Source organism: Corvus kubaryi, unplaced genomic scaffold, assembly GCF_017639235.1.
Source record: "Corvus kubaryi isolate FWS band 111438036 unplaced genomic scaffold, C.kubaryi_AGA036_p1.0 37385, whole genome shotgun sequence".
NCBI classification, from domain to species: Eukaryota; Metazoa; Chordata; class Aves; order Passeriformes; family Corvidae; genus Corvus; species Corvus kubaryi.
Window position 1 is genome coordinate 25241497 of NW_024581127.1, and position 26112 is coordinate 25267608.

The window sequence follows — 26112 nt, forward strand, 5'->3', positions numbered from 1 at the left end:
TAGCAAAATGTATAACCTCCTGCCTTTAACTGATTTTTAAAATTTAAATACTGAATTGAAAGTTATTTTTGTGATCACAGCATTCAACTTAAAGTACTTACGCTTAAACTACATATTTGAAAGTCTGATTTGTATAGCAGCTTTTTCACAGACAGGAAAGCCAATCTGATGAAAACAAACACCCAGCTTTGGTTCCATGTAGGAGGCAAATTTATTCCAGTTACCTCTCCCTGGGAAAGTGAAAACAACAAATGCCTACCTCTAAGGTGTTTTCTCTCCATTCATGTAAAATTGTATCTAATAGTTTTTTCTAAAAATTGCTTATGTGCGAGGTCTCTTCTAAAGATGCACAGTTTTGGTACACTGTCTAAGCATGCATCATTTTCATTTTCTGCACCATGACACAAAAGCCCTAGAAGACAAGAAATGCCTCAAGATAAACTCCTAAGTATAAAGAACTCAAAAATGCTTGCTTGCTTTAAAAGACATCTGCCCAATATTTACCAGACAGCAAGCATCCTTTGCTATGGGTTCATTACTTGTACTATCATTAAAACTGTTAAGAGAGGTCAGTGAGAGTAACAGATGTATCACCACATTAGTTTAAACACATCATCATCACCAATTATAAAACTAACTTTGAGTTCAGTAAATAATAGTTTACATTGCCCAAACAGATCTTGAGTTACTACACACAAAGTGCATTTTGGGTCCCTTCCCACATTTGGCCTGTAGCTGGCACAATGCTGCCTGGAGCTAAAGGATTTTCCCAGCTGCCATAAAGTGGCCTTAAGGCACCAAGCCTGCTTGTGTACTCAGCATGGCAAGTCAGTTCCAAGGTGAAATGCTCAATTTCAGGGACACCTTCCCCACGCCAGTGTGCATCTCATGACTGAATTACGTTATAACTGACTTTTTTTACAATACTGCAATATCTCCTCCTACTTGCAAAACTGATTTATAGTTAACCTGTAAAGTTAACCAGTTCTGCAGAAAATGACTGACACAAAGAAACACGAGATAAGAAACAGATTCTCTAACACCTAAAAATTCAGGAATTCACACTGCATTCTTCCCAAGCCTGAAAGGAATTAATGGCATCTTCTCCGATCTGCACCTACCTCTTTTCATAGAACTCAGTGGAAATTCCTAACTTTGTTATATCTAGTCTCACAAATTCAGGTGATTTTGGCTGATGAGTTCAGAAGTTTTTGGGGCCAAGTTAAATGGACAAAGTGACCAAATGCAATCCTTCTCAGATATCCAGCTAAAAAGGAATCTTAAGGAATTATCACTACTTACCTTCTTTATAGTCTTTTTTTGGGCCTGATTTTGGCTTTGCCAACTGCCTACATTAAGAAAGAGAGGAGAAGAAAGGAGAGCAGAATTGTATTAGAAGTATTGTACAAAAGTACTGAATCACATTGAATTGCAGTTGCCCCTCAGCACTGGGGAACTTCAATCTGGCACTCAACGTCATGCAAAGAAAAGCCTGTGGACTCCAGGGAGAATCTGGATCCTGAGTCTGCTGTGTACCATATGCATGCAGTTCTCTAAGGACAGATTATTTCCCAACTGGCTCATCTTGATGTCTCAAGAAGGCAGGTAATATCTCAGTAACCTAAGTGGAGGAGAGAGCTCAAAAGACCCAGGAGCAGATACATGCCTTTTGTAGAATCAGAAGACTTTTACTAAGAAGAGTGATTCTAGTTCTAAGACACTGGCACTGACATTAACATACTCATACTCCCTTGTGGGTTTTTAGCTGTAGATTTATCATGACATGACTCACTGTGCATGCTTTCACTTTTCCTTTTCATTCATACTTAAATAGAGATTGAACACCTAAAATACAATACCTTGAAAAGTGTCGATTGACATTTTCACTTAGTATTTCCATGCTTTTGTCAAAGCTAGAGTCTGAACAAGGCGCCATGTTTTTTCTCATCGATCTTAAACAGTGTCCATTGAAACATTCAATGTTGCCAGAGGAAAATTTCTAGGAAAAGAAGGAAGAATGTATTTATCTGAACCACTTACATTACCTCATTTGATCAAGTTTAGTCTGTTACACTCCTGACTCAAGCGTGTCACAACTAACGGCAGGTAAGCCTCGAACCACTTCTGCACCAAGAAGTAGCTCTGATGAAAAAAACCACACCAGATTTCAAAGAAAAAACCCAAAATCTTTGATTTCAAACTTGGTTCAGCGACCCCAGTAACCAAAATCTCACTTATAATATGCAATTGAATTGTTCCATCCCTTTGGGAAAGGCCAAATATTATACTATAAAAGGAGGGGTTTGGGGCAAAAAAACCCCAAAACAAGAACAACCAAAAAACTGAGCAAAACAATAGAGAGAGGAGAAAGCTCCACTACTTGCTTTGGATCAGCTGATGGACTGTGTCACTCCTCGTCCCTGAAGGGATGCCTTTAGGTGAGCTTTGTGCCTCCCAGCTGTCTTGGAGCAGACCTGGGAGTATTTACTTAGATCTATCACTAATAGATCTCTGTCACTATTCCTTCTGTAGCAGCCCATATTAACACTCTGTAGTTGGTGCATTTACCACCAGCAATTCAGAATCTGCTTTCCTGTCGCTTCAATTACCCACACTATTCGCAAATCTGGATCCTGCAAGTTCCTACTGAACTCGGCCAGGCTGATAGTGTCCAATGGGCTATAATCAGGACTTCGGCCCAGCTACACCCAGCTCCTCTGATCTCTGAGGACCAGCTGAAACCCAAGGGGGTTCATTTTCTGCCAGATTTATGTATCTTTAATACAACAGAAAAATTGCTAGTACTGGGATTAAAATCTTTTTAGGAGAGTTTTCCTCCTGTCTCTGTTCCATTTATAATGGCATTCAGAGGGATATAAAAAGATCTCCTTCAGGAGGATAGCATTTATCCACAGAAAACCAAAGGGAACTCAAGATAAAGAGTTCTTCATGGTCGTTCATCTTGCTCACATTGGTGTTTCTGCAAGGAAGATGCTACTGACTTTTACTATATGAGGAAAGCTGCGATGACCATGGGAAGGGGCTTGTTCCATTTACAAGCCAAGGTCTCGTGACAAGTATGCCAAACTAAATCTCACACTGAAAAGGGCAGAAAACAGACCAGATTATTCTATTTCTTCACACTAAATGCTACCAAGAGGTAATTCCACTCATTGATGGAGATGATGAGTGAAGAATGACCACAAGGATGTTGGGAGGTTATGCAGGGAAAAAAATTACAAGGGTCAAAGCCCAAACAGAATTTAATCTGACTAGTGCCGTAAAAGACAACACAAAACATTTTTACAAATACATCAGCAAGAAAAGGAAGACCAAAGAGAATCTCCATTCTTCACTTGATGTACAGGCAAACATATGACAACAGATAAGGAGAAGGCAGAGGTACTTTGCCTCAGTTTTTAACAGTAAGACCAGCAGCCCACAGACAGGGGCAGAGAGCAGAATGAAGCCCCCATAATCCAGGAGGAAACAATCAATGACCTGCTACACCACTTGGACACCCACAATCCTACAGGTCCCAATGGGATCCCACCCAAGGGTACAGAGGGAGCTGGCAGAGGAGCTTGCCAGGAGCTCCTGAAGTGAAGTGAAGCCAGGACCTTCACCTTTATAGAATCATTAAGGTTGGAAAAGACCTCCAAGATCGAGTCCAACCTCTGAACGATCATCCCCTTATGAACAAAACTCCAGCACTAAGTGCCACATCCAGTCATTTCTTGAACACTTCCAGGGGTGGTGACTCCACACTTCCCTGTCCAGCCTGTTCCAAGACTTAACCACCCTTTTTGTGAAAAACTTCTTCCTGATGTCCAACCTAAATCTTCCCTGGTGCAGCTGGAGGCTATGTCCTCTTGTCCTGTCACAGGTTACTTGGTTGATCCCCCATAACCTCCCTTCAGGTAGTTGTAAAGTGATAAGGTCTTCCCCGAGTCTCCTTTTCTCCAGGCTGAACACCCCCAGCTCTCTCATCTGCTCCTCATATGATTTACTTTCTAGACCCTTCCCCAGCTCTGTTGTGTTTCTCAGGACACATTCCAACACCTCAATGTCCTTCTTGTCCTGAGAGGCCAGAACTGGACACAGGATTCAAGATGTGGCCTCACTATTGCTGAGCACAGCAGACAATCTCTGCCCTGGTCTTGCTGGCGACACTGTTTCTGATACAGTCAAGATGCCCAGACAAAAATGGAACTCTGGAGCACACTGCCCTCAAACATAGGTCACAAGAACAAACTTGTTCAGCTTGGAGAATTATACTAGGGTTATAGACCTGGAGATACATGGCTTCCAAAGGGATAGCAGCCACTTTGGATCTCCCTGGGAAACTCACTCATGAAACTTTACCAGGACTGGAAACCTGGAAGAGAATAAACCCAGCAGATGCCGGATGTTTGCTGTACACTTCTTACTGTCTATGGATGAAATGAGCTGGATAACTAAAGATAAACCATATGCTGATATCAGGAAAAAAAGCAAAAGCTACCACCACCAAGTTCTTGCATATCAACAAGATAGGAAAGAGGCATCAGGACTTGAACACAGAGCCAGCACCAGTTCCCATCATCTCTGTCAGATGGGGCACTTCTACATTAACTCTACGGTTGAAACCTACAGCAGAACCCAGCATCCTTCACTTGAGGTAATGACTCCATTCTCAAAGCACGGGAAAGGTCTACAAAAAGGAAGAAAAAAAAAATAAAAACAAGCCCAAACCAAAGAATAACCTTATAATCCAGTTTCATAACAATGATTCTGCTTTGGTTTCAGGGATGAGTTTACATTTAGCTTCCTCATTCCTGTTTTCCACACTGAGAACACATGCCAGCAGTGTTATCTGCCTAATGCTGCACAGCCTTCCCTCCTGTGCAAAGGCTGAACGCAGCCCCTGAAAAACAGAGACTGCAAAAACAAAGCAGTGATATTTAAGCAGATTCCATGACTCTTTCTAAGGGGGGGAAAAACCCACCAGTCGAAGGATTTTTTCCTTCTTAGTTCAGTAGTCTTGATATAATGGCAAAAAATATAAAATTAATCCATACAACTGAGACTCCTGACAGACTTCTGCTGGAAGGAAACTGTCTGTGAGGAGCATCACTCCAAGGCAGGGCTCCCTTGAAGAGCAGACCACTTCCGAGTCGGATCTGGTCTACCTTTATTAGTCATAGAAATGCAGGACAGCCTGCAGAGAAGAGCCTGACTTGGAAATAGTAGAGAAAAGTTTTAGTTTTTGAAGGCTATGTTAAAAACAATGAAAAGCTAAATGATTCAGTTATTAAAGTCACAATGCTGAGATGCAGAGCGCACAGGCCGCTTGATATCCTTTACCATCATGCAAGTTATCTGTCTCTTTTCTAGTAGGGTAGATCAAGATTATAGAAAGCTTAAGTAACATTTTCACCAGTTTAAGTTAAGCACTTTAATTAAGTACAAACGAGCCCTAATTTCTAAACAGAGTTTTGTTTTTAGAACATCCAAAGTACTATTTGGATACGCTTGACTAAGGAGCATTAACAGGCCCTCCGGGCCAACGAGAGTGCACTCATTGGTCCCATATATTTCGTGTCGCGCCGGTTTTGATGCATTTCTATCATCTAAACAGAGAGCGCTCTATAAGCATTACTGCAACTAAAGCAAAGAGGTCTCTAAGATCTTTTTAAGATAACTTTTTCAGATAAGGAACTGAACCAAAATAAATGGGGATGGGGAAGGACATACAACACACCAAACCATGAGGTGATGCAGGTTTATATTCCATGAGACGGGCTCTCGGCACGCTGCCACAGCCCCCGGACCAACTCCGGGCCGCCTTTAGCTGCGGGGCGGCCGGGAACGGGGGGGCAGGCCGGGAATGGGGGGGCAGGCCGGCTGCCTCTTCACACACCCCCAACCGCAGCTGCTTACCCCAAACACTCGGTTCTCCCCTCTTTTTATCCTCCAAGGAACACCGCTCCCCAGCGCCTTCTCAGCTCCTCCCAGCAGCGGCTCCCCCCGCCACCTCTCCGGGCCCACAGCCCAGTGCTGCCCGCCAGGCCGTGCTCACCCCACCCCCACCCCGGCACTCACGGCCTCCTCGGCTCTCCTGGTCCCCCTGGATACCGCGGCCCTGGCGGACCCGGAGCGCGTCCATACGCGGTGGCTCCTGAGGGGGGGGGGGCTCCAAGGAGATAAACTCGGAGCTGGAGTCCAGCAGGTCGAAGGGGGGCCGGCGACAGTGACTGCCGCGGGCGGCCATGCGGGACGGACGGGCGGCGCTGCTCCGCAGGACCACCATGACGAGGGGGAACACGGACCCGCGCCCGCCCGGCCGCGCGCGCCGCCCGGATCCCTCCGCCACGCTCCCTCCCGTTCCGCTCTTTCCTGCGGCCGCTACTCCCGGCCCGCGCGGCGGAAGGACACGCGGCGCTCTGCGGCTCGCCAAGTCACACGCGTTTGGCGCCGAAAACTCGGAGCGCTGCGCTCCCCGGCGTGGGGCGGGGTTGGCTCGGCGGCTCCGCCTCGTCCCTCCCCTTTTGAGGGGTCCCCTGCTTCTCTGGCCGCCGCTTCGGCCGTACCTGCGAAGTGCCCGCGCCGAGGTGGGATGGCCCTGCTTTCCTCGGGGACGGCGTAGCGGCTGCCTCCGCCGGGCCCAGCTCTTCCTGCGCCGCCCTCACCCCCGCTCAGATCAGCCATGGCGCGGCCCGAGGCCGCCTATGAGGCGGCGGTGCCGCCCCGCCCCGCCTGCACCTACACCAGCTGCTACTGGTAAGGGGGACAGCGGTAAGGGCGGGCGGGTGCCCCCCGCCCCAGCGTAAGGCGCCGGGACAGCCGGAGCCACCGGCGGGAATGGCGCGGCTGCGGGCTGATCACACTGCTGGGCTCGTTTCTCGTGACGAGAAATGAAGTTGGAGAAAAACAAAATAAATAATCGGTTTTGTGTTTTGCAGCGAAGAAAATGTTTGGAAGCTTTGTGACTACATCAGGAGTCAGGATCGGTACCCTTTAGAAGAATTTTATGCTGTTTTCATATCCAATGATAGGAGGATGGTGAGTCAATGGGATGTGATCAGAGTCAGCTATGGAGAGGCTCGGGCCTTCATACCGCAGCCCAGTGTAGGTGAGACATGATCCCAGCCATTTCAACCACAGCCCGGTGTTGAGGAGTGAGCCTTTAGCCCAGCCTGCAGATGAGATGCAGTCCAAACCCGTCTTGTAGCTCACCTTGGCTTAGAGGTGTGCCAGCCACACCACATGAGATCTTTTAATTATCTACTGCATTCAGGGCAGTGGGAAGAGGCATGGTGTCCCTGCGCACTGTGGGAGTAATGCTGTCTGTAATCTGTCAATTTAAGAGAGTGGTTATGTTTATAAAATCACAGGACCTTTAATAACCATAAAGTTGGAGCAGACCTCTAAGACCATCAAGTCCAACTGTTAACCCAGCAGCACTGTGTTCACACCTAAACCTTATCCCCAAGTCTTTTGGATGTTTCTGGGGATGGTGATTCCACCACTTCTCTGGACACCTTATTCTAATGTGGCCCAGAATAGTATCTCCAATTTCATGCTCCAGAGAGAGAAACTGGAAAAAAATTTGTTACTGCAGCACAGATGTAAGCCGAGGAAGTTGATAGGTTAGCAAAGAACTAACCAATTTACCTGAAATTACTCTGTATTAATCTGAAAGATTTTATTCACTTCAGGTTCACTTATAACTTTCAGATTCCACTCTGGAAGCAGAAATCTGGACATGGAGATGAGCCTGTTGTCTGGGTAAGTCATTCATTGCTCTCAGTAATTTTGAGTGTGTGCCTCTGTGGTTGATAGCTGCAGGATCACACATGGGCATGTAACAAACTGTTCCATCTGAACAAAATGGAACACTTTTTAGTCTGAGGGTGATGAAGCACTGGAGCAGGTTGCTCAGAGGGGTTGTAGAGTCTCCATCCTTGGAGATTTTTAAAAGCTCTCCAGACACAGTCCTGGGCAGCTGGCTGTAGGAGTCTCCTTGAGCAACAGGTTGGATCAGATGCCCTCTTGAAGTCCCTTCCAACTTCACACATTGTATAGTTTTGCATTAATATTTATAATTCTTTTACAACAGATTTATAAATAGCCTAAATCTGGTGCTCCTTTGCACCATCCATCATAAATTATTAGCAAGGCAGTCAGTAAAACCTACAGGTGACAAGTCTTAATATTAGTAAGAATGCATAGCACATTTGTGAAAACTATTATCTGGGTATCAAGGCTGACAGCTCTGTAGAATTGTAGGTAGATGACTTTATTTGTAAGAAGTAGATGGATGAAAATATTTATGTAGGCCTGCCAGATGATAGAAAAATACAAACTGTATATGTATTCAGGTGTCAGCAGTTAAACTGACCCATAAACAGTGGCTTTGAAGTGTCATTTGATCAATTAGTGTAGTTCAGTAATTGCTGATGCAGAATTCCCTGGTATCATTATAGATTCCTTTCAGTTATCTGGCACAGAACAAACTACTTCTTTTGACAATTTCTGTTTCTGAAATTCTGCAAAGTAATCTGCAAATTTCTGAAGTTTTCTGATTTCTGAATCATTCATTCTCTTCCAAAATATTGGTATCTTTACAGTACAAAAAAAAAAGGTTTGGTTTTAAAAAAGATCCGAGTGTTATTGAGATGACCTGAAAAGGAATAGCAGAGTCAGGAAAGGCCATGGCAGCATGTGGCTTTCTTACAAAAATTAATGGATTGAAAGGTCTTTTAACTTTGATGTTTCAGTGGATCATAGGTTGTGCAAAGCTTGTAAGTTAATTTTTCTTAAACTCTGTAACAGGTTTTTCTAAATACTATTGAATACAGTTGTGTATGTGTATTGGTCTGGTGAAGTTAGTTTGCCCAAATCTTTTTCATTCAAATCTCTTTGTGGTTTTAATATGGAAAATGTCAAAAGACAGTGCTCAACCCTTTTTGTAAGTGGATTCAATGTAAATTTAAGTAGGTTGTTAAGGGCTACCTTCAGTTTAATTTTGGAAAACAGCAGTGTACATACCTGACACTTAACATCAGTAACTGCAGCATCTGCAAACCTCCACCTGTGTTTCTTACAACTTAAGGAATAAAACTGCACTGCATAACCCAAATGTCTTGATAAAATAGTTGCCTTGAAAAAGTGTGATAGAGTACCCACAGATATTTTTTCCCAGCTTCCAGAGCTGCTACAGGAAATTGTCTTACTCCTGTGGTCCTCCTGAGCTGTTCACTGGTTTTTCAGTGGTGTGCTGGTTTTTCAAGTGCTTCTGGCAGCTGAACACTCGACACTCAAATTCACAGACCGTGTTACTGCAACAGGTACAAAATCTCTTATTAGAAGAGATCACTAGGTAACTTTAATACTAATCTATCATTGTATCTTGTGAGTTTTTATTTATGAATGGGTCTAAGAAAAAAGTGCTTAACCAAACAACTTTTGTGGTTTGATGTGGAACGTGAAAGAAATTTTCTGTTTTCTTAGGAGTAGCATACACTTTAGTTTAGCTGCCTTGGCTTAAAGCAAAGGAAGCTGCAAAGAAATGGGGAGAATACCCAGGTTTCTGGAAGAGCAGATGGGCAAGATAGGCATTAGGAAATCTCTCTCCTGGTGCCAGAAATGTTACAGACTTAATATTCCAGGACAGAAAGCAGTCTTTAAAAAAAGGATCTGAACTTATGCTTTTAGGAATTTTTTTTTTCCCACTCTCTTTGCCAGTGTCTCATTAATGGCTGTTTAACTAATAGCCATGACCTTTCTTCCCAGGACTACCATGTTATTCTACTTCATGTTTCCAGCGGGGAGCAGAACTTCATTTATGATCTTGACACAGTGTTGCCGTTTCCATGTCCTTTTGATGTGTACAGTGTGGAGGCCTTTAGGTCGGATGACAGCCTTCGTCCGGAGTTTCACAGGTGATAACAAAAACTATAAAGACTATGGATGTTATTTCATGAAATCAAAGTTCAAGTTCTTTGTGTATGCATAGTAACAGAGGTTCTTTGCTATACTCCCGTAAAATAAATGCACTGTGTTACTTGTCTAAAGCTCTTTACCTTAGTCATCAAAAGCTCTTTTCTTTCCTACTGTAGCTTCATGTTAATGACTTGGCCCAACATTGCTGGTTTGTGTATTTAATAATGTTAGTGCTCCTCGATGAGAGGAAAGTACTCTTGTTCTGAGTGATTAATTCAGTATTGTGTACGTGCATCTCTTAATACAATTTTGCATTTTTATTTAGAAACATCAGAATGATTCAAGCAGATTTGTACTTGAAAACATTTGCTTCAGACAGATCTCATATGAAGGATGTAAATGGAAAATGGCAGAAACCTCCTCCTCCATACCCTTGCATTGAAACTGCAGGTAAGCTCCCAGAACTACTTCTTCCTGCTTACAGTGCTGAATGAGATAGTCCAGGATGCACATGGGAAATAAATAACTTCTGTAGCATTTGTCCAGTCAGCTTACTACTTCATATGGGAAAAAATAGGGCTATGAAGCATTTGGTACTCTATTTTGAACACATAGTCTAACATACTCATTTACTGTTATCAAACTTTAATTACTAATCTTCATAAACTGAGCAGAGAGTGAGAGGTAAGTAATACTCTTCTCTCATTATAGCAGGAAACTGAAGCAAACAGGCCAACTAACTTGCTTAGGGGCCACAAAGTTTTTAACACACTGATTATAGCACACTAGCACACAGATCCCATTCTGGCAAAGTAGTGTTGGCAGGAGGTAGTTTTCAGGCTCTGCTCAGTGTGGTGGCTTTGCCTGCATGAAGTGTTTGAGGTTTCTCTACCAGGTGAATTGACTCCAGGATGTCTTAAGTCACTGACAAGTTGGCAAGTTTTTCCCTAAGCCTTAAGCCTCTTTTAAGCGATAGCCTGGCTTATCCTCTGGGCCAGGCAGAAAGAGAGGTAAAGACTTGCGATCTATTCTGTAGAGCTGCTTAAAACATTCTTACCACGCAGCACTTCAGCTTATTCTGATCATGTGTTCTGCAAGCCGACTAACATTTGCCATGTGTGTGTTTGTTTGTTCTCTCATTTTCTTCCAAGGAAAGCATGGTGAAGTTTTGCTTTGAAAGAGTTTGAAAGAGCTTTCATGTTACTTCTCTGAATGTTTGGTTTTGTTGATTTTTAATAATGCAGTACTGCTATGTGTTAATGTTAGAGAAGGCAGGGTCAAAGAAACACGTTTTGTCTTTAGGTCCAAGTGTATCGTGGTTTGAAGTTGCTGGGAAATGAATTCTCTGTCTTTGCTTTGGCTTCTAAGGAAGCTTGGTGTTTCACGTAAGAGTAGAAATGAATTATGAGAGTGAGCAGGAACACAGATGTATCTTTATGAGGCTTTACATGTTTTCTAGACAATCCAGGTTATGAAGCACCTTGAATTCTAACTCTTAGTTATTATCTTCAGCAGACTTTTATGCAAAGATATTGTAGGGAGTGTAGAAGTCCTGAACTACAGTGGATGGTTCTCTGTTAGGTGGAGCCACTTAGGTGCTGAGAACTTTTTTGCCTGTGGAAACCTTGTTGTTTTGATAGCTGAGAGCTAATGAAAGTGTGAGGAATATAGATGAGGTCAGACCAAGAAAGCAAAACAGTTCTATTCAAATCAAAAGAGTAAAACCCATTACTTGTAGGTAGTAAGTTACAGAATGACTCAAACAGTTGCAGATGTGTACATGTGTCTCTAGCTGGAGTAAATTACTCCATAGCTGCAAACCCTGTAACTCTCCCCTTACCTGTCGTGTTTGGCTGAGCTTTACCTCACTGGTGAGCAGCAGCCACAGGCCTCAGCCAGCCTCCAGATTGTCTCTGTGGTGCTGGTAGATAGTGAAAGGTACGTAGCTCTTACTTCCTCTTATGCTTTCATTCTTTGTTCTCTACTTTGCCATGTTGAATGAAATGTCCATAGGTCATCCAGTCCAACATCTACCCAAAACAGGGATTCCTCAGGGCTCTGTCTAGTCTGGTCTTGAATACCTCCAGGGATTGTGATTCCACCACCTTTCTGGACAGTGTTCCAATGTTTGACCACTATCATGGTAAACAAAAAATGAATAAAAAATCCTAGTATATGAACTGAATTTCCTGTGTTCCAACTTGCTTTTCTCATTTCTTGTCCTGTTGCCAGGCTCCTCCAAGAAGACTCTGGCTCCATTGTCCTACCTCTGATCAGGTAGATGTAGGCACCAGTAATGTCTCCTCTTCATCTTCTCTTTTTAAGACTGAACAGACCCAGTTCTCTCAGCCTCTCCGTGAATAAAATATTGTCCTGCACCAAACAACTTGATTTTCCTCTTCTGGGCTTACTCCAGTATGGCCATGTTTTGTTTTGGTTTTGGTTTTTTTTTTTGTGCTGAGGAGCTCCAATGGACACAGTATTCCAGCTCTGTGCTGATGTGCTCTGGTCTCCCGGTCAGTTGCCTGAAAGAAATTTGTGACCTTGCACCCACTGAAGGTGAAAAGTCATTCACTAGGGAGCTTCAAGGTCTGAGTCAGAACAGGACTAGATTGTCTCAAATCTAGGACATCTAGTTCAAGTTGTCTTTCATTTAGTACCAGTTCCTCCAGCTTTACTTTTTGTCTTCCCTCTGTATTCTCTTGAGATACTTAATAATGATGCGTGCTTCAACGTGCACAGTGCTGTGAGTCTGTGAGGAGTCTGGGTTTAACTGTAATGTCTCAGCACAGTTTTATCAGGCATAAAGCTGCCTTATTTTTAATTTGATGTAAAACTGGGTGGCAGACCTTTTGTTATCATAAAAGAGCCTGGGGTATTAATGTTCATGTCCATGCCAAGTTCCATTGCAGATAACTGTTTTCTCCCTGCCGTTTCATGTAGATAGAACATTCTGCTTTCCATGTTGATTTGTGTTTGCATTAGATTAAATTACTTGCATATTTCATGTTAGAGGTGACTGCAATATAATGGCTGACAGAATTGACCCCATATTGTTTTAACACCAATTTATTTGTGAGGCACATTTCTGTCAGAGTCGGTTTGTTTTGGTTGGTTGGGTTTTTTTTGTTTTCTTTTTCCTTTTGCTTTCATTTAGAGTAGCCAAATTCCTAAGCTTTTGAGAAGATGAAAGGTTTTTATATCCCTTCTGTTTCCTGTTTGTCTTCTTTGATGTTTGTTGCAGTTTGACCTGCCTGGATGCCAGGTGCCCACCAAAGCTGCTCAGTCACTCTCACCCTCAGCTGTACAGAGGAGAGAAAATATAATGAAAACTAATGAGATGAGATGAGATGAGATGAGATGAGATGAGATGAGATAAGGACGGGGAGAGATCACTCACTGATTACTGTCATGAGTGAAACAGACTCAACTTGGGGAAATTAGTTGAATTTATTACCAATCAAAATCAGAGCAGGATAAAGAGGAGCAAAACAAATGCTAAAAACACCTTTCCTCCTTACCAGTCTTAACTTTATTCTCAATTTTCTACCTCCTCCCTCAATGGGGAATGGGGGTTGCAGTCATCACAGGTTGATTCTGCCACTGCTGCCCAGGGAGGGGAGTCCTTCCCTTGCTCCAGTGTGCGGTTCCTCCCTTGCAGTACTTCATGAACTTCATCCCACGGGCTGCAGATCTTCATGAGCTGCTCCAGTGTGGGTCCCTTTCCACAGGGTGCAGTCCTTCAGGAACAGGCTGCTCCTGCATGGATTCCCCGCGGGGTCACAAGTCCTGCCACCAAACCTGTTCCAGCGTGAGTCGTCTCTCCATAGGTCTGCAGGTCCCTGCCAGTAGCCTGCTCCAGCATGGGCTTCCCATGGGGGTCACAGCCTCCTTTCAGGCATCCACCTGCTCCAGCGTGAGGCCCTCCATGGGCTGCAGGGGCACAGCTGCCTCACCGTGATCTTTACCACGGGCTGCAGGGGAGTATCTGTTCTGGTGCCTGGAGCACCTCCTGCCCCTCATTCTCACTGACCTTGGTGTCTGCAGAGTTGTTTCTCCCACTCTTCTCTGGATACAATTACTTCTGTGCAATAGCTTTTAAAAATTTCTTAAAGGAAGGGGCACTACGACAATCGCTGATGGGCTCAGCCTTTGCCAGAGGTGGGTCCATCCTGGAGCTGGCTGGCATTGTCTCTGTTGGACATGGGGAAAGCTTCTAGAGAAGCCATTCCTACAGCCCCCCCCTGCTACCAAACCCTTTTGGAATTGAATTGAGGAATCTCTATCTGTAACAAATTGAGCATTTTTCTCCTACTAGTAACTCAATAAATCTTCAACTGCATTTGTCCTGTTCATGGGGTTGCAAAATAAATCATCAAAAATAAGTTTACATGGAGTCATAAATTGGAGTCTATGCTTAAAAAAACTGAAGGTGGAACAAGGTGATTTTTTGTAAAGCATTTTTCTAAAAGACAAACAACTCCAGTCCAATCAATAAAACCACAAAAACCCTCTCAGACTCCTCAGTATCTTCTCAGAACTCACATGCTAAGCATTAGCCTCTTGGAACTGGCTCTGCTCTAGCTGTATCCCAGAGTTAGGCCTTTGTGGTTTTTACTGACCTTGCTCTGGCCTCTGTTCTGCTCTGCTGCCATGGGTGCCAGGAGAAGCTGGCCAGCCTAACTGGCTGCAGGGTCCTCAAACAGCTCTGCTGGACTAAACATACCTGAGCTGCAGCAGATTCCCGTGGTCCCACCTGTTTGCCAGTGACTTCCTGTTGAAAGAAAACAGGATGTTTTGTTCAAATAATAAAAACTAAGATAATGAGATTTGGTGAACAGATTCATTATTCTAGAGCTGGTGAGCCCAACCTGGGGTTTTCTTTTAGATTAAATCTTTTAAATCTTCTTTCCACAAATTAATGAGGTCTGATTCCTCTTAGTTTATGACTTGGGATGAGATCAGCCCTCCTTACTGCAAGCCTGTGTAAAATTCAGCTTGCACAGTGCATTTCAAAATTACTCAGAACAGATGGTCCTATGGCTTATGTACAAGTGTTAGCAGCAGCTCTAACACTGTAAAGCACTGGTTTGAATTTCAGTTCTCTCAAGGTGTTTGGTAGCACATTTGCTGGATTGATTTGTAAAAGCTTTTTGTTCTTTTTATTATTATTAAAATCCCTCGTAGTCAATAATGATGGGGTTTTACTTGGGTTGGTGTTTTTAATTTTGAAGAGCATGAGTAGGACAGCTGAGAAATTGTGGAGACACTGTGTATCAAACAGATATGTAACAGGAAAGCTGCTAGACACAGGCCAGGCAGATGTCTGCAGTTGCTTTCTGTATCTCCTCTCTGATGCAGTGGCAGGATGCTAGTGGAAGTGAAAAGGAAGGCACTGATAGGGATACAAGTAGCTCCTATGCACTTCATGGGAACCTTCTGCTCCTCTCATGTGAATAAACCTCCAGTCTGTCAAGTTAGGTCCTTACTTCATAAGCTTTTGTGGAAGTAATGAATCAAGTCATATAGATACAATAAAGACACAAGTAAGAAGTGTTTAAATTCCCAGAGTGGCTTATTGAAATGACACTACTTTCTGTGAAAGATAATTAAAAGTGGTGAGCTGTGTTTTTACATTGAGATCAACCAGGATGGTTTGCACAGTCAGTTATATCTCAGCTGTGGAGACAGCAGCCCCCCAGCTGAGTGTGGGAAGAGTCCTTCTGACTTATCTCCCTGCTCAGACAGAGAGGGGATCTAAAGAGAACTGTAAACACCTACACAAGTCTGTGAAGAGTCCAACTTTCTAAGTATTTTAGGTGCCCTCAAGGTTTTAGGCACCAGCAGAACTGATCCTGGAGGCTTTGTTCCAGACTTCCTTGCTTCTAGCAGCCCTTGGGCAGCTGTAATTACGACAAGTTAGTCCAAGGTCTGTGAGCCAAGCCAAGGCTTGGCTTAAACACTGCTTTCTAACTACTGTTGGCAGAAGCCACAAGTATCATGACTAACAATGCGTGAGATAGTGTGTGGCCTTTAACTTCATCCCTGCTCGGGGTAAAAGCGTCAGACTTAATTTAAACAAAAATAAAATTATGCAGGAATCCCAGAATGGGCCAGATAGGTCTCATTTGTGGGTGTGTGTAACAAAGTATGTTTGGTCAAAGAGGAAGATGAGCTCGAAGCATGCACAAATGCAAGCTAGTGTAACAGTCACAGCACTTGAGGAAAACTGCAAGTGTAATGTAAATCTTAAAAGAAAATTATTTTGCTGCTATTGGTCTTGTGAAATTGTTGTAGAATACCTTGCTTTTGTGGAGAGAGAATCTTGACTTGCCAGCTGTAGCATCCAGATGTATGTTTTGTAAATTTTGATGCTTGTCACTCTTCATCTGCTTCGGGAAGAGGACTTTGTGGTATTCTCATGCATTTTTGCCGAGCTGTTTCCTAAAGCTGTAAAGTCTAACACAACATGCACGGCCTTCAGATAGAGCCTTCAGATGAGGAAAGAGCAGCATAGAAAGGCTGTTATTACACGAATAAAACGGGAGAGGTCTCACTAAGTTTTTCTGCACGGATCAGAACTCCTGTGCTGCTCCAGTGCCATCTACCGACAGTTTCTTAGGCCATCGCTCTTCATGGGAAAGGACTTGTTTACTTTGGTGAAACAACTATTCCTTTCATTACATTTCTCTTATGGGCTGTGTTATGCTCTGCCACAATCCGTCTGAATTTAAGACAATATTTCATTTCCTACAGGCATTGTGATAGCAACTTCCAAGTTGTGAACAGCATCTGTGTTTGTAACTACTGGAACAATCTCCTTTGGACTGCCTTATCATTCACAGAACAGTTTTATGAAATTATTTTACTCTTCTCAATGCACATAAGGCAGAGAATAATTTATTTTTTTAATCTTAAAGTATATGAAGAATCACATTAATTTTGAAAAAGCATCTGAGAAGAAAAGACAAGTTTGAAACTGGAAAACAGACTTACCAGTCTACCAGCAAGCAAGAGCTTTTATCCACTACTAATTTGTTCTTGAGCTATGACAGCAAATTGCTGAGCTTGTGCTATTTTAAATTCCCACGTAGGCAGACATTGTTCCTGTTCTGCCAAACTCACTTCAGCAATAGGACTATGCTTGGCTGGACATAAGGGTTTTCCATATGCAGAGTTCAAACATGTTAACAAGAAAAGATTTAGGGGCCAGACCTCAGAAGGGGTGAGAGCTGGGATCAGGCAAATCACAAAGCTGTGCTGTAGTGTAGACATGGTGCAAACGGAGGCCTTAAGGGGCTGGATTATGCCTGGGACTCCTGAGTCTGGGGTTCCTGAACATCATCTTCCCTTCCTTGCTTACACTATCCATAATGGTAAGCCTAGTTACACAAGCTTTTTGCAGCTGAGGCAAATTCCCTCCTTTGGATTTTATAATCTTATTCATTAGAGCCTCCTCTTGTTTGATTTGTAATCCTTAAATGCAACCATGAATCATCCATGGTAAAATAAATACTTAATACAGTGGAAAAGGTGTTAACAGTAAATCTGTAAAGTAAACCTGTAACAGTGACTTTACCACTCTGTTCCTTAAACTCATTCTCTGCCAGTTTTCTTTTAATGGGCATTTAAAAAGATTTATTTGCACACATCATCCGTGAGAACATAAAACAACAAGCCCACAGATGTTTGTCATCAGAACTGAACCTCTGATTGGCATGGTTCTGAGTCAGCAAAGCTTGTACCAGGCATGTATAAGGCACAAGGATATATAAGGCACCTAAACCCAAAACTGCACACCAGCACTTTGCCAGTGAGCTCTCTGGGATCCACGAATGGGACAGAATGGTTACTACCTTTCCTGCAAGGGTCAGAGCAGATTAAAACCCTGGCAAAGAGCAGTCATGGTTACTTTTCTCTTGAAACCATGGCAGTTAAACTTTTCCCCCTCTGACTTCATTCTGTCATTCAGGATTCACAAATAATAAATATTTGCCCCCAGCCTAGGTTTGTGCTCTTCTTCACCTGAGCATCCCTCTAGGCTGGGGGCTGGGTTAGGTCACACATCTCCTCCCCTCTGCATATTCTGGCCCTGCAGTGGGCCCATGTTCAGCAAGGACAAAGTTCAGGGTTGGAGGGAAAGCAAATACTGTAATCTGGAGAGTAACAAACTGTAGTTTTGCCAAGGGCATAATCACTTCTGAGAGACAATAAGCAACTTGCAGTTCTGACTGCTGCTGTGATCCTGTTCTTCTGTGGTCAGTGCAAGAGTTGACTCCATTGACTTTGGTTCAGAACTTAAAGGGGTGAATGGTATCTCCCGTGCTTTTAAATAATCCCATTTGTGTGAATGCAGGAAGACTGCATTGCACTTCCCTGTGTTGGTTGTTACTTGCACTCCAGTTCTCTGACACTACTCGACCCTTCTAGGCTGACATTGTAGGGAAAAATCTTACCGACACATGCTAGTTTCTAATTACTTACTGGATGCTTACTGATCCTGTAAAGTGATTATTGCCATGGGCAGTGAGGGGAATCAGGGCAAAAGCAATGTTTCAGAGACTGGAAATAGATGTTTTTTTACCACCGTACAATTTGCAGAATTTTGCTGGAGTGAACTGAACTATTGAAGAGGGGTTTGAAATGTGTTACTGAAAGATGTATACCTGTGCTACAGAACCTGCATCAGGAACTTAAATATTTCCCTTTTCTGGTCTTTTTTTTAGATTCCAAGATGAACTTGGATGATTTCATCAGTATGAATCCTGAAGTGGGATGGGGCTCAGTGTTCTCCCTTTCAGACTTTGTGCATCAATTTGGCAGTCAAACTGATTACAGCTATTCCTTGGAAGGACAGTGAAGTGAACAAAGCTCTTCTGGTTCTGTTTTGAGGGGATGTGTTTTGTTTTGCTGCTCTTACACTGTATTTATGGTTTACATTTCTGTACCTGGAGTAAGTATTTGGAAAAATAGAACACCCAGTCAGAAATACAATGAACGGAATAAAAACTTTTATTTTAATTATGTAAGAATGCACTTGGTTTTTAATGTCAAATCAAAGGCAGACATCCCACCATAAGCATATTGCTTTTCCAGCTACTGTGCCCAAACTGAAAAGAGCTGCAAAAAAAGCTTCTGGAAAAATATGTGCATAAAATACTGAATATTGTAGCCTAAATTGCTACATGTTGTCACATTTTAAAAGTGAGATATGGTTTTCTTCATGTTATGATTGCTGTCAATTATATATAAACAGACAGTCCATCTCAGTTGCCTCACTAGCTTTACTGATTAGTCCTTATTTAGTAGAAGTGTAAAGGGCATTGATTTTAGTAGTTCAGTTGTGAACTCCCATGCACTGTGTAAAACCAGGTTAGCATCCAGGTTTCCGTGCTGTACAAGGGGAGGATTAAATCTTGCCATTTCAGTTAAATGGCCTAGTGCTGACAGTTCCTGGAAGATGCAGTTGCTATTTTTGCTTCTCATGCTGGCTGTGCATTCTCACCTGCTCCCATCTTCTTGCACTTGGTGTTTGTTTGGCCTTGTGGTAATGCGGGGTAATTCTGACAGAAAGCAGGAAGTTTTTTTGAGGTTTTTTTTTTTTTCCTGCCTCTTGGTTCCTTGAACTGGCCTGTCATGAGGTCAGACAGCTGCTCCTGCTGGTGTAAGGAAATCAGCAGGGCCATATGGCTGGGGGGAGGGGAGTGAGAAAACCTCCCCCTCCAGGGTTGTCTGCTGCTGAATATCCATAGAGGTGATACCAAGCTGCATCTCTGCAGGGCATCCCAGGAAAGGCATCATGCTGACTGAGGGTTTGGAGCAGTCTCACACTTCTTAGAAGAGTGCCCTAAACATGGAATTGCAGAAACAGGCTAAAACGAGGTCTTTAATTCTCATCTTTGGACCCATTCTACTTTATACACTAGCACATCATAGACTCACAGACTGGTAGAATAGCACAGGTTAGAAGGGTCAGGCAGTTGCTAGTCCAATCTCCTGTTCAAATCGGGTCTGACCAGGCTGCTCAGGGCTTTATCCAGTCAGGGCTTGGAAACCTGCTGGGATTGAGACTACAGTAAACATTTGTGATGCACTTCATTCCTGGTGAGGAAAAGCACAGTACAGGTTTTAAGTATTAAGGGATCATTTTATTTGTAAGTACAGACAAATATAAAAACTTGTAAGAATCTTACATGTGTATCACTGTTACATAGGTATATTGTTATAAATGTAGTGTATTACTGTATTTCTCATCAGTTCTAGAGAATTTACTCAGCATATTAACAGCAGAGACAGCCAACTGAACAACTGTGGGATTGATTCACTTCACCCAGACATCTCTTTCTGTGTCATAAGGGCTGCTGAATATAGGAACCTAAACTTTCTGTTGCCAGATGCAGCACAGTTGGTTGCCTGTGCAGATAGTCTGCTACTACACATATTCCTTGAGTGCCAGCAGGGACTATAGTTAGGAGGCTGGTTGTTGGGACACTCCTCTCTGGAGTGGGACAGTTGATCTGCAATTTTTGTCACTCTGAACCAGCTTCACCAGAGGAAACTGAGATGAAATTCAGGATTCCCGATAAACTGATGCACAGAACCCTCTTGAGAGGAAACAGCTGGATTTAACCAGATACTCCTGTGTAAAAGGTCTGATGTATCCATGTTTGGATGAAATTGCAGCTCTTTCTGCTTGATGCTGATGTAGCAGGCATGCTCTGAGGGAATGAAGATGTTGTTACTTACTGGCTTTGAGTGCTGTTATGGCTGGCTGTGACAATGTAGAGCAGCAGCAGCAGTTTGCCTGCTCAGCTCCGGTAGCTGCCAACACACTGGGATAGACACAGCAGAAGTGAGAATGTAAAGATCCAGGTTTTAGATGAACGGGTTGTGTTAAGCACTTCTTATCCTTCAAGTGGCTGAATCTCATAGACACAGAGTTCCTGTGCATTGCTCAACAGGCCCTTTAAGTTGTTACAGAACATGAGGTTCTCATCCCTCCCTACTTGAGTATATCATTTGATTTAACCTCAGCTGGTTTCCGGTGCCTGAAATCTGTGACACGCTCCCTTTAGTGGGGGTCAAGACACAAGAATCTGCCTGGTTTAATCTAGTTTCAGCATCAAGGCTGTTAAGAAGGAGAACAGCCGCAACCATTAGTCAGAATATGCAAGTTTAAAAAAAATCAATGTGAAGAGTTAGTCCTTTTTCTCTCTAATCATTCTGAACAGGTGCTTAATTTTACATGTAGCGGGCTGTGTGTGTGTGTGATTATAGCTTTTCTATAATTAACAATGTTTTGCAGCTCTTGTAAAAAGTTGTCATTTCAGAGGGATCAGTAGAAGCCAGAGAATGATTTCATTTGGTGCTGAGGATGGTGATACTGTGGTGCTGTCTCTCTAGCTCATCAAGTCTGGGGGCATTTCATCACCTTTCAGGAGGCATGCTATCAGAGGGACAGAATTCAGGAATACATCAAGTGCTCATTTAGGGCCCCAAACACAAAGATAAGCTACTCAATTCACTGTAATTATCAGAAACCAGCTATTTTCTGATGCTGATTAGTCCTGGTGTCCCATCAGAGGGACTAAGTGAATTCCCTCCCCTCTTTGGTCCTTTCTCTAGGTAACCCTAGGCCTGACTATTTTGTGGAACTTGCTGTGTTTAACCTCTGCTGTCAACCCATATTTGATGCATGAGGTGGCCCCAGCAGTGTGGTTTTCCCACTGAACACCACACTAAGTTGCAGACAGAAAAGCAAAGTTTGCTGAGAGCCACTTTGCCATGTACCTGCAGAAGTACAAGCAAAGAACTGCCACTGTAAAGCTGATGGCAAGGAGGCAACTTCACTGCCAGACATCACTAATTGTCAGCTCTGTGACTACTGATGTATTTAAACACCTAAGACTGAAGCAATTTCATACCACAGTCATACATACGTGTGTGGGGCACACTGTATGGCAGAGCACAGCTGCTGGTCCTCGGGTACAGCTCCAGGCTGGCCAGTGCAGCCACCCAACTGAACCTCCCTCCTTGATGCAGGGGAGCTGGGCTCACGCCACTGTGAGATAGGAAATAATACAAAAGCATTGATGGGTGATTGTCTGGGGTGCACTGGCACGGCACAACAGGATCAGCCTGTGCTCATTTTCACTCCATGCTGTCTATAGCCCTTGAGACTTTTAATCTTTACTGTGTCCAGATGCTGTCCCAATGTATCCAGGGCAAAGATGTGCTGCTTATGCACTTTCAGTACAATGATTTCTTAGTGCAGCTTAGCTTCCCATTCCCTTTCAGCCTCCTTTACCTTGTCCTTTCCCACAGTGATGTCTTTCTATTGTCCAGTTATTACAGTTTTTATGTGTTTAGAGCCCCTAAGTGGCGGCTTTTGGACTAGGTGATCCTTGAGTCAGGCATTGAAGAAAGCCAAGAGAAACCCTCCTGCCCTCAGGTCAGTTACTCACAATCCCACAGTCTCCCAGCTTCTGTATTCTGTTGATCACTGGAAATTCTCCAAGCCTTTTATTTCTAGACATCATAGGGCAAGACTGTGAGAGCCTTGTAATGGGGGGGGGGGGGGGGCGCGCACATCCCATTTCACAGGTGGTTCCTCCCGTCTCCATCAGGCTATTGCAGCAGAAAGCTGCAGCATGAGATGGAACACCCACATCTCTCCTGCCTTTTTCTCTTCTTTGCTGCTGCTTTTTACCTAAAAATATAGTTTATTTGATAACTGACCTCTTTTATTCACCTATTTGTGGCTTTAGAAAAAAAGACACTTTTTTTTCTGGCATGCATTTGCTTGGTCAGTGTATTTTTGCAAATTGTATGTGACCAGGTCTGTCTTGAGAAAATCCCATTTCTCGGTTGGCCAGCAGAGAGAGCAGTCAGCATTCAGTGGATGTGCAGGTTGGGACATGGACAGAGGTGGTCCCCCTTCACACTCAACCCTGCCAGTAGCTGTTACAGTTAAAAATTACTCATTCTGACAGCATTGCAGAGGCGATTTGTATCTTGCAAGGCTGTAGCTGAAGGCTGAGGTATTGCCCTGGACTGCCTGAGCCTGTAATGTCAGTGCAAGCCCTTCCTACACAGCAGGGACCATATGGCAGCATCATCACACCACCTGCTAGTTTGGGGAATCTGGTCAGCACTCACAGTCCCCACCAAAATGGGGATGTGGCACCTTAGGATGTCAGACCAATTGGTTTGCTATCAATTTATACTTAGATAGCTGGGGATGCTGCAATCTGATCTGGGCTATTCAGGAAGCAAAGGGGCAATGGGATGCATTTGTATGAATGAAATTTCAGGATGAGAGCCTTGCTCAGGACATTTTGACATGTGTGGCCTCCTCTCCTCATACCCTCATTGTCCATTCAGAGCCTTGTGTGTGCTCTGAAGCGCCATTGCTTCTACTGTAAAATGGCCATCTCTGGTTGGTTGGGTTTTCTTGTTAGAATGAGTTTGGTCCAAATTTTCTCATTTTTCATGGTTTTTCCCCCTACCTTTTCAGGAAACAAGGGTTGTAGACTGAATGACTTGAGAAAGCTGTACCAGAAAACAGGAATGAGGTGTGAAAATACCACCCTGTCCCTGCAGTAGTCATGGTTACCTCGCACTGAGTGTCTTGCAGAACCTTTACCGAGACACTGTCCCTGACCCAGGTGGTGGCTGTCCCCCACACATGGCATGAGCCACACTGCTGGAGGGGAGGACCTGCAGAGCATCACTTCACGTCACCCAGCAGAGCAGATGGCTCCAGGTCTGGTGGGGTTGCCCTCCTATGACACATTGTATTCACGGGCTTGGAGAATCTCACCTCCTCTCGAGGCGATACCTGTCTGGATGTCTGTCTCTCTTCAGGTGATTACCTTCTCAGAAATTTGAGGGAGAGAATGCTGGTGATTTTCTTCTGCCTTCTGGCTTCCTCCTTATGCAGGACTTGGCCCAGTTGAGGTTAATGAAGCGCACTGAGGAGTGAGTGTCTGGAGACATCTGCCCAGGTTTGCGCGCACTTCCCTGTGGAGCTCAGCTCTGTTCGTTTGTGATCGTGAAGTCCGAAGAGAAGCACTGTATACAAATGCAGCCTTTCAGCAAGCTAAATGCAGCTGCAGTAGTGGTTCTGGAAAATCTCTTCAGCTTGACTTAAGATAAACAAATATGGTTGTTTAAGTATCCTCAGTGTTTCCTTATACTTACAGTAGGAAATACCTTGGATACTGAGGGCAGTTAAAACAAATCTTACTTAGTTATCTAAGGCCTCTGGCAAGTCCCTGAGTTTCTGAGTGAGCTAAACTGCTTCCTAGGCATGAGATGTACCAAGCTTCATTTTATAGTCATAAAAATAAGTATTAAGGACTTGAGCTGTGAACTGTCACTCACAAAGTCCAACTGAAGTGACATTATTCACCTGATACTCATGACGAATGTCTGCTTCCTGCTCTGGAAGATGAGCAGGGTGTTTCCAATGAGCTGGATTCCTGACATGATATTATTTAAAAGCAGGAAATGCTCATTTGGCTTGGTTCAGCATCATACCAGCCTTCCCATGCAAGGCTATATCTGGAACCCAAACACTGCAATAAGGCAGGAATCATTATATGTTATTTTTTTTCAAACAGCCTACACAGTAAGAAGATGGTAGTTATCTCAGCCTTCCCTTCTTTTTAGTATGCAATTGTGGTGGCGTGCTTCCCCCCATCTCAGCTTGGCTGCTGAAATGGCAGCACACCAGCTCCATGCTTGGAGCTATCCCGAGAAAATGTTCTTCTGTGGCTTTTAACCATTTAGCTGTAAAGCTCCCGCCACTTCCACTGTTCCTAACTGCTGGGGTGAAGCAAGGGTTGCCAGTCCTTGTTTATAGCAAGCATAATCAGTTCCACTATTTATACTGTACTCATCACAGAGCACTTTGCTGTATGAAATGGTCACAGTTATATTTATACCAGTACAAAAACAAAGTCATCACAAATTGAGGAGGCGACATTTAGAGTAATTTTTCCTTGCTACGTGATGCTGTTTCTTGGCAATTGAAACTTTTATTGGGCAGAGTCGCTCTCTTAGGAAGAAAATACAGCCTACTATAAGTCAGGAATCCCACCAGTATTTATTTACACTTGTGTTTTTGTCTTGCATGAAGGAAATGCAACTATTTAGTTAAGTAACCTCTACCAGTTGCTACCTCGGTAGGAATCTGCAGGGTTGCCAGCAAAGTCCATGGAGTTGTCTTAGTACAGCTAAAAGCAGAGTTCAATCTGCTTTGCCAGAGGTACTAAAAATACCTTTTAATATGCTAAGGTATGTGTCTGGCCAGGAGTTGTTTTCAAATGCATTGTCCATGGAGTTCCCATAAAGTAAACAGAGCTCAATACGCTGAGTCCTGAGATGCAAAATAACCAGCGCTTGGGGTCCAGCTTTTCTCCTTGCTGGCGTCACCAGCAGGGTGCTCCCCCTGCCTTGTTCCCAGCAGGAGGCTGGGAAGAAGGCACTCGGGGAAGATTTGCAGTGCCCTGCCTGCCATATTTGACAGAGATCCTTTACAGGGTAAATTGTTTACTTAATTGTCATTCTCACTTAACTTATTTGATAATTTTTAAATAAAACACCCCAGGTTGGGTGCTTTTGAGATCTGAAAGACCAAATGACTTTGTTGCTAGCAAAGAAGACCCATGCACATTCCCAGCTTCTCCTGCTTGCTAGCCTTTCCACACTCACATGGTACATGGAGGTCAGATCCATGCACAGAGGCCAAGCCCCAGCCTCCCTGAGTTGGTGCCAAGGGCTGTGTGAGCAGGGCCACCCTTTCCAAGGCGCAGAGCCTGATGAAACCTTTCTGCCAATGTTCTGTGTGGCCCCACTGCTTTGAGCTGCCATGGACATCCATGGCTGTGGAACAGCTCAGCCTGGCCCTGGCCACACTGCTGCAGGTCCCCAGCCCTTGCCAGGGACCATGAGGTCCCCACTGCTGGCTGCCTGCAGGGGCAATGCAGACAGTGGAAGTTGCAGGACATTACCACCCCATTCAAGGTCAAATAATCAGAATGGTTTGGGTTGGAAGGGACCTTAATCATCTAGTTTCAACCCCTCTGCTGTGGGAGGGACACCTTCCACTAGACCAGGTTGCTCAGAGCCCCATCCAACCTGGCAAGGATGCTTGCTGGGCTTACAGACATCCTCAAATGG

The 26112-nt window shown here is 43.8% G+C and overlaps 2 protein-coding genes across 7 annotated transcripts in view; one reads left to right on the forward strand and one right to left on the reverse strand.

The window, feature by feature from the left end:
* The window catches only part of ATAD2 (ATPase family AAA domain containing 2), a 31156-nt gene extending 24779 nt beyond the window's left edge, over positions 1 to 6377 (reverse strand). Inside the window, 4 exon segments of the mRNA XM_042035786.1 lie at positions 1303 to 1349; positions 1860 to 1999; positions 6085 to 6174; positions 6176 to 6377. Coding sequence (XP_041891720.1) covers positions 1303 to 1349; positions 1860 to 1999; positions 6085 to 6174; positions 6176 to 6292 — 394 coding nt within the window. The 5' untranslated portion in view covers positions 6293 to 6377.
* Positions 6378 to 6490: 113 nt separating this feature from the next.
* Positions 6491 to 18951, forward strand: NTAQ1 (N-terminal glutamine amidase 1). Of its 6 annotated transcripts, none has more exons than XM_042035789.1 (6): positions 6491 to 6762; positions 6945 to 7044; positions 7720 to 7770; positions 9778 to 9926; positions 10253 to 10377; positions 18654 to 18951. In XM_042035789.1, exons 1-6 carry the CDS (start codon positions 6689 to 6691, stop codon positions 18785 to 18787), a joined length of 633 nt encoding a protein of 210 aa, XP_041891723.1. In that variant the 5' UTR covers positions 6491 to 6688; the 3' UTR covers positions 18788 to 18951. The 6 variants fall into 6 exon arrangements, with proteins under 6 accessions (XP_041891723.1, XP_041891724.1, XP_041891725.1 ...); XM_042035791.1 differs by lacking the exon at positions 6491 to 6762 and adding an exon at positions 9188 to 9332 and having other exon boundaries at positions 6956 to 7044; XM_042035788.1 differs by lacking the exon at positions 6491 to 6762 and adding an exon at positions 9188 to 9332 and having other exon boundaries at positions 7027 to 7114.
* Positions 18952 to 26112: the final 7161 nt, after the last annotated feature.

Coding starts and splice junctions, on each gene's coding strand:
- NTAQ1 (XM_042035788.1), top strand. CDS start 7,053: ATGGGATGTGATCAGAGTCAGCTATGGAGAGGCTCGGGCCTTCATACC. Junction 7,771..9,187: donor GAGATGAGCCTGTTGTCTGG/GTAAGTCATTCA, acceptor ATTTTTTCCCAG/CTTCCAGAGCTGCTACAGGA. Junction 9,927..10,252: donor CTTCGTCCGGAGTTTCACAG/GTGATAACAAAA, acceptor ATTTTTATTTAG/AAACATCAGAATGATTCAAG.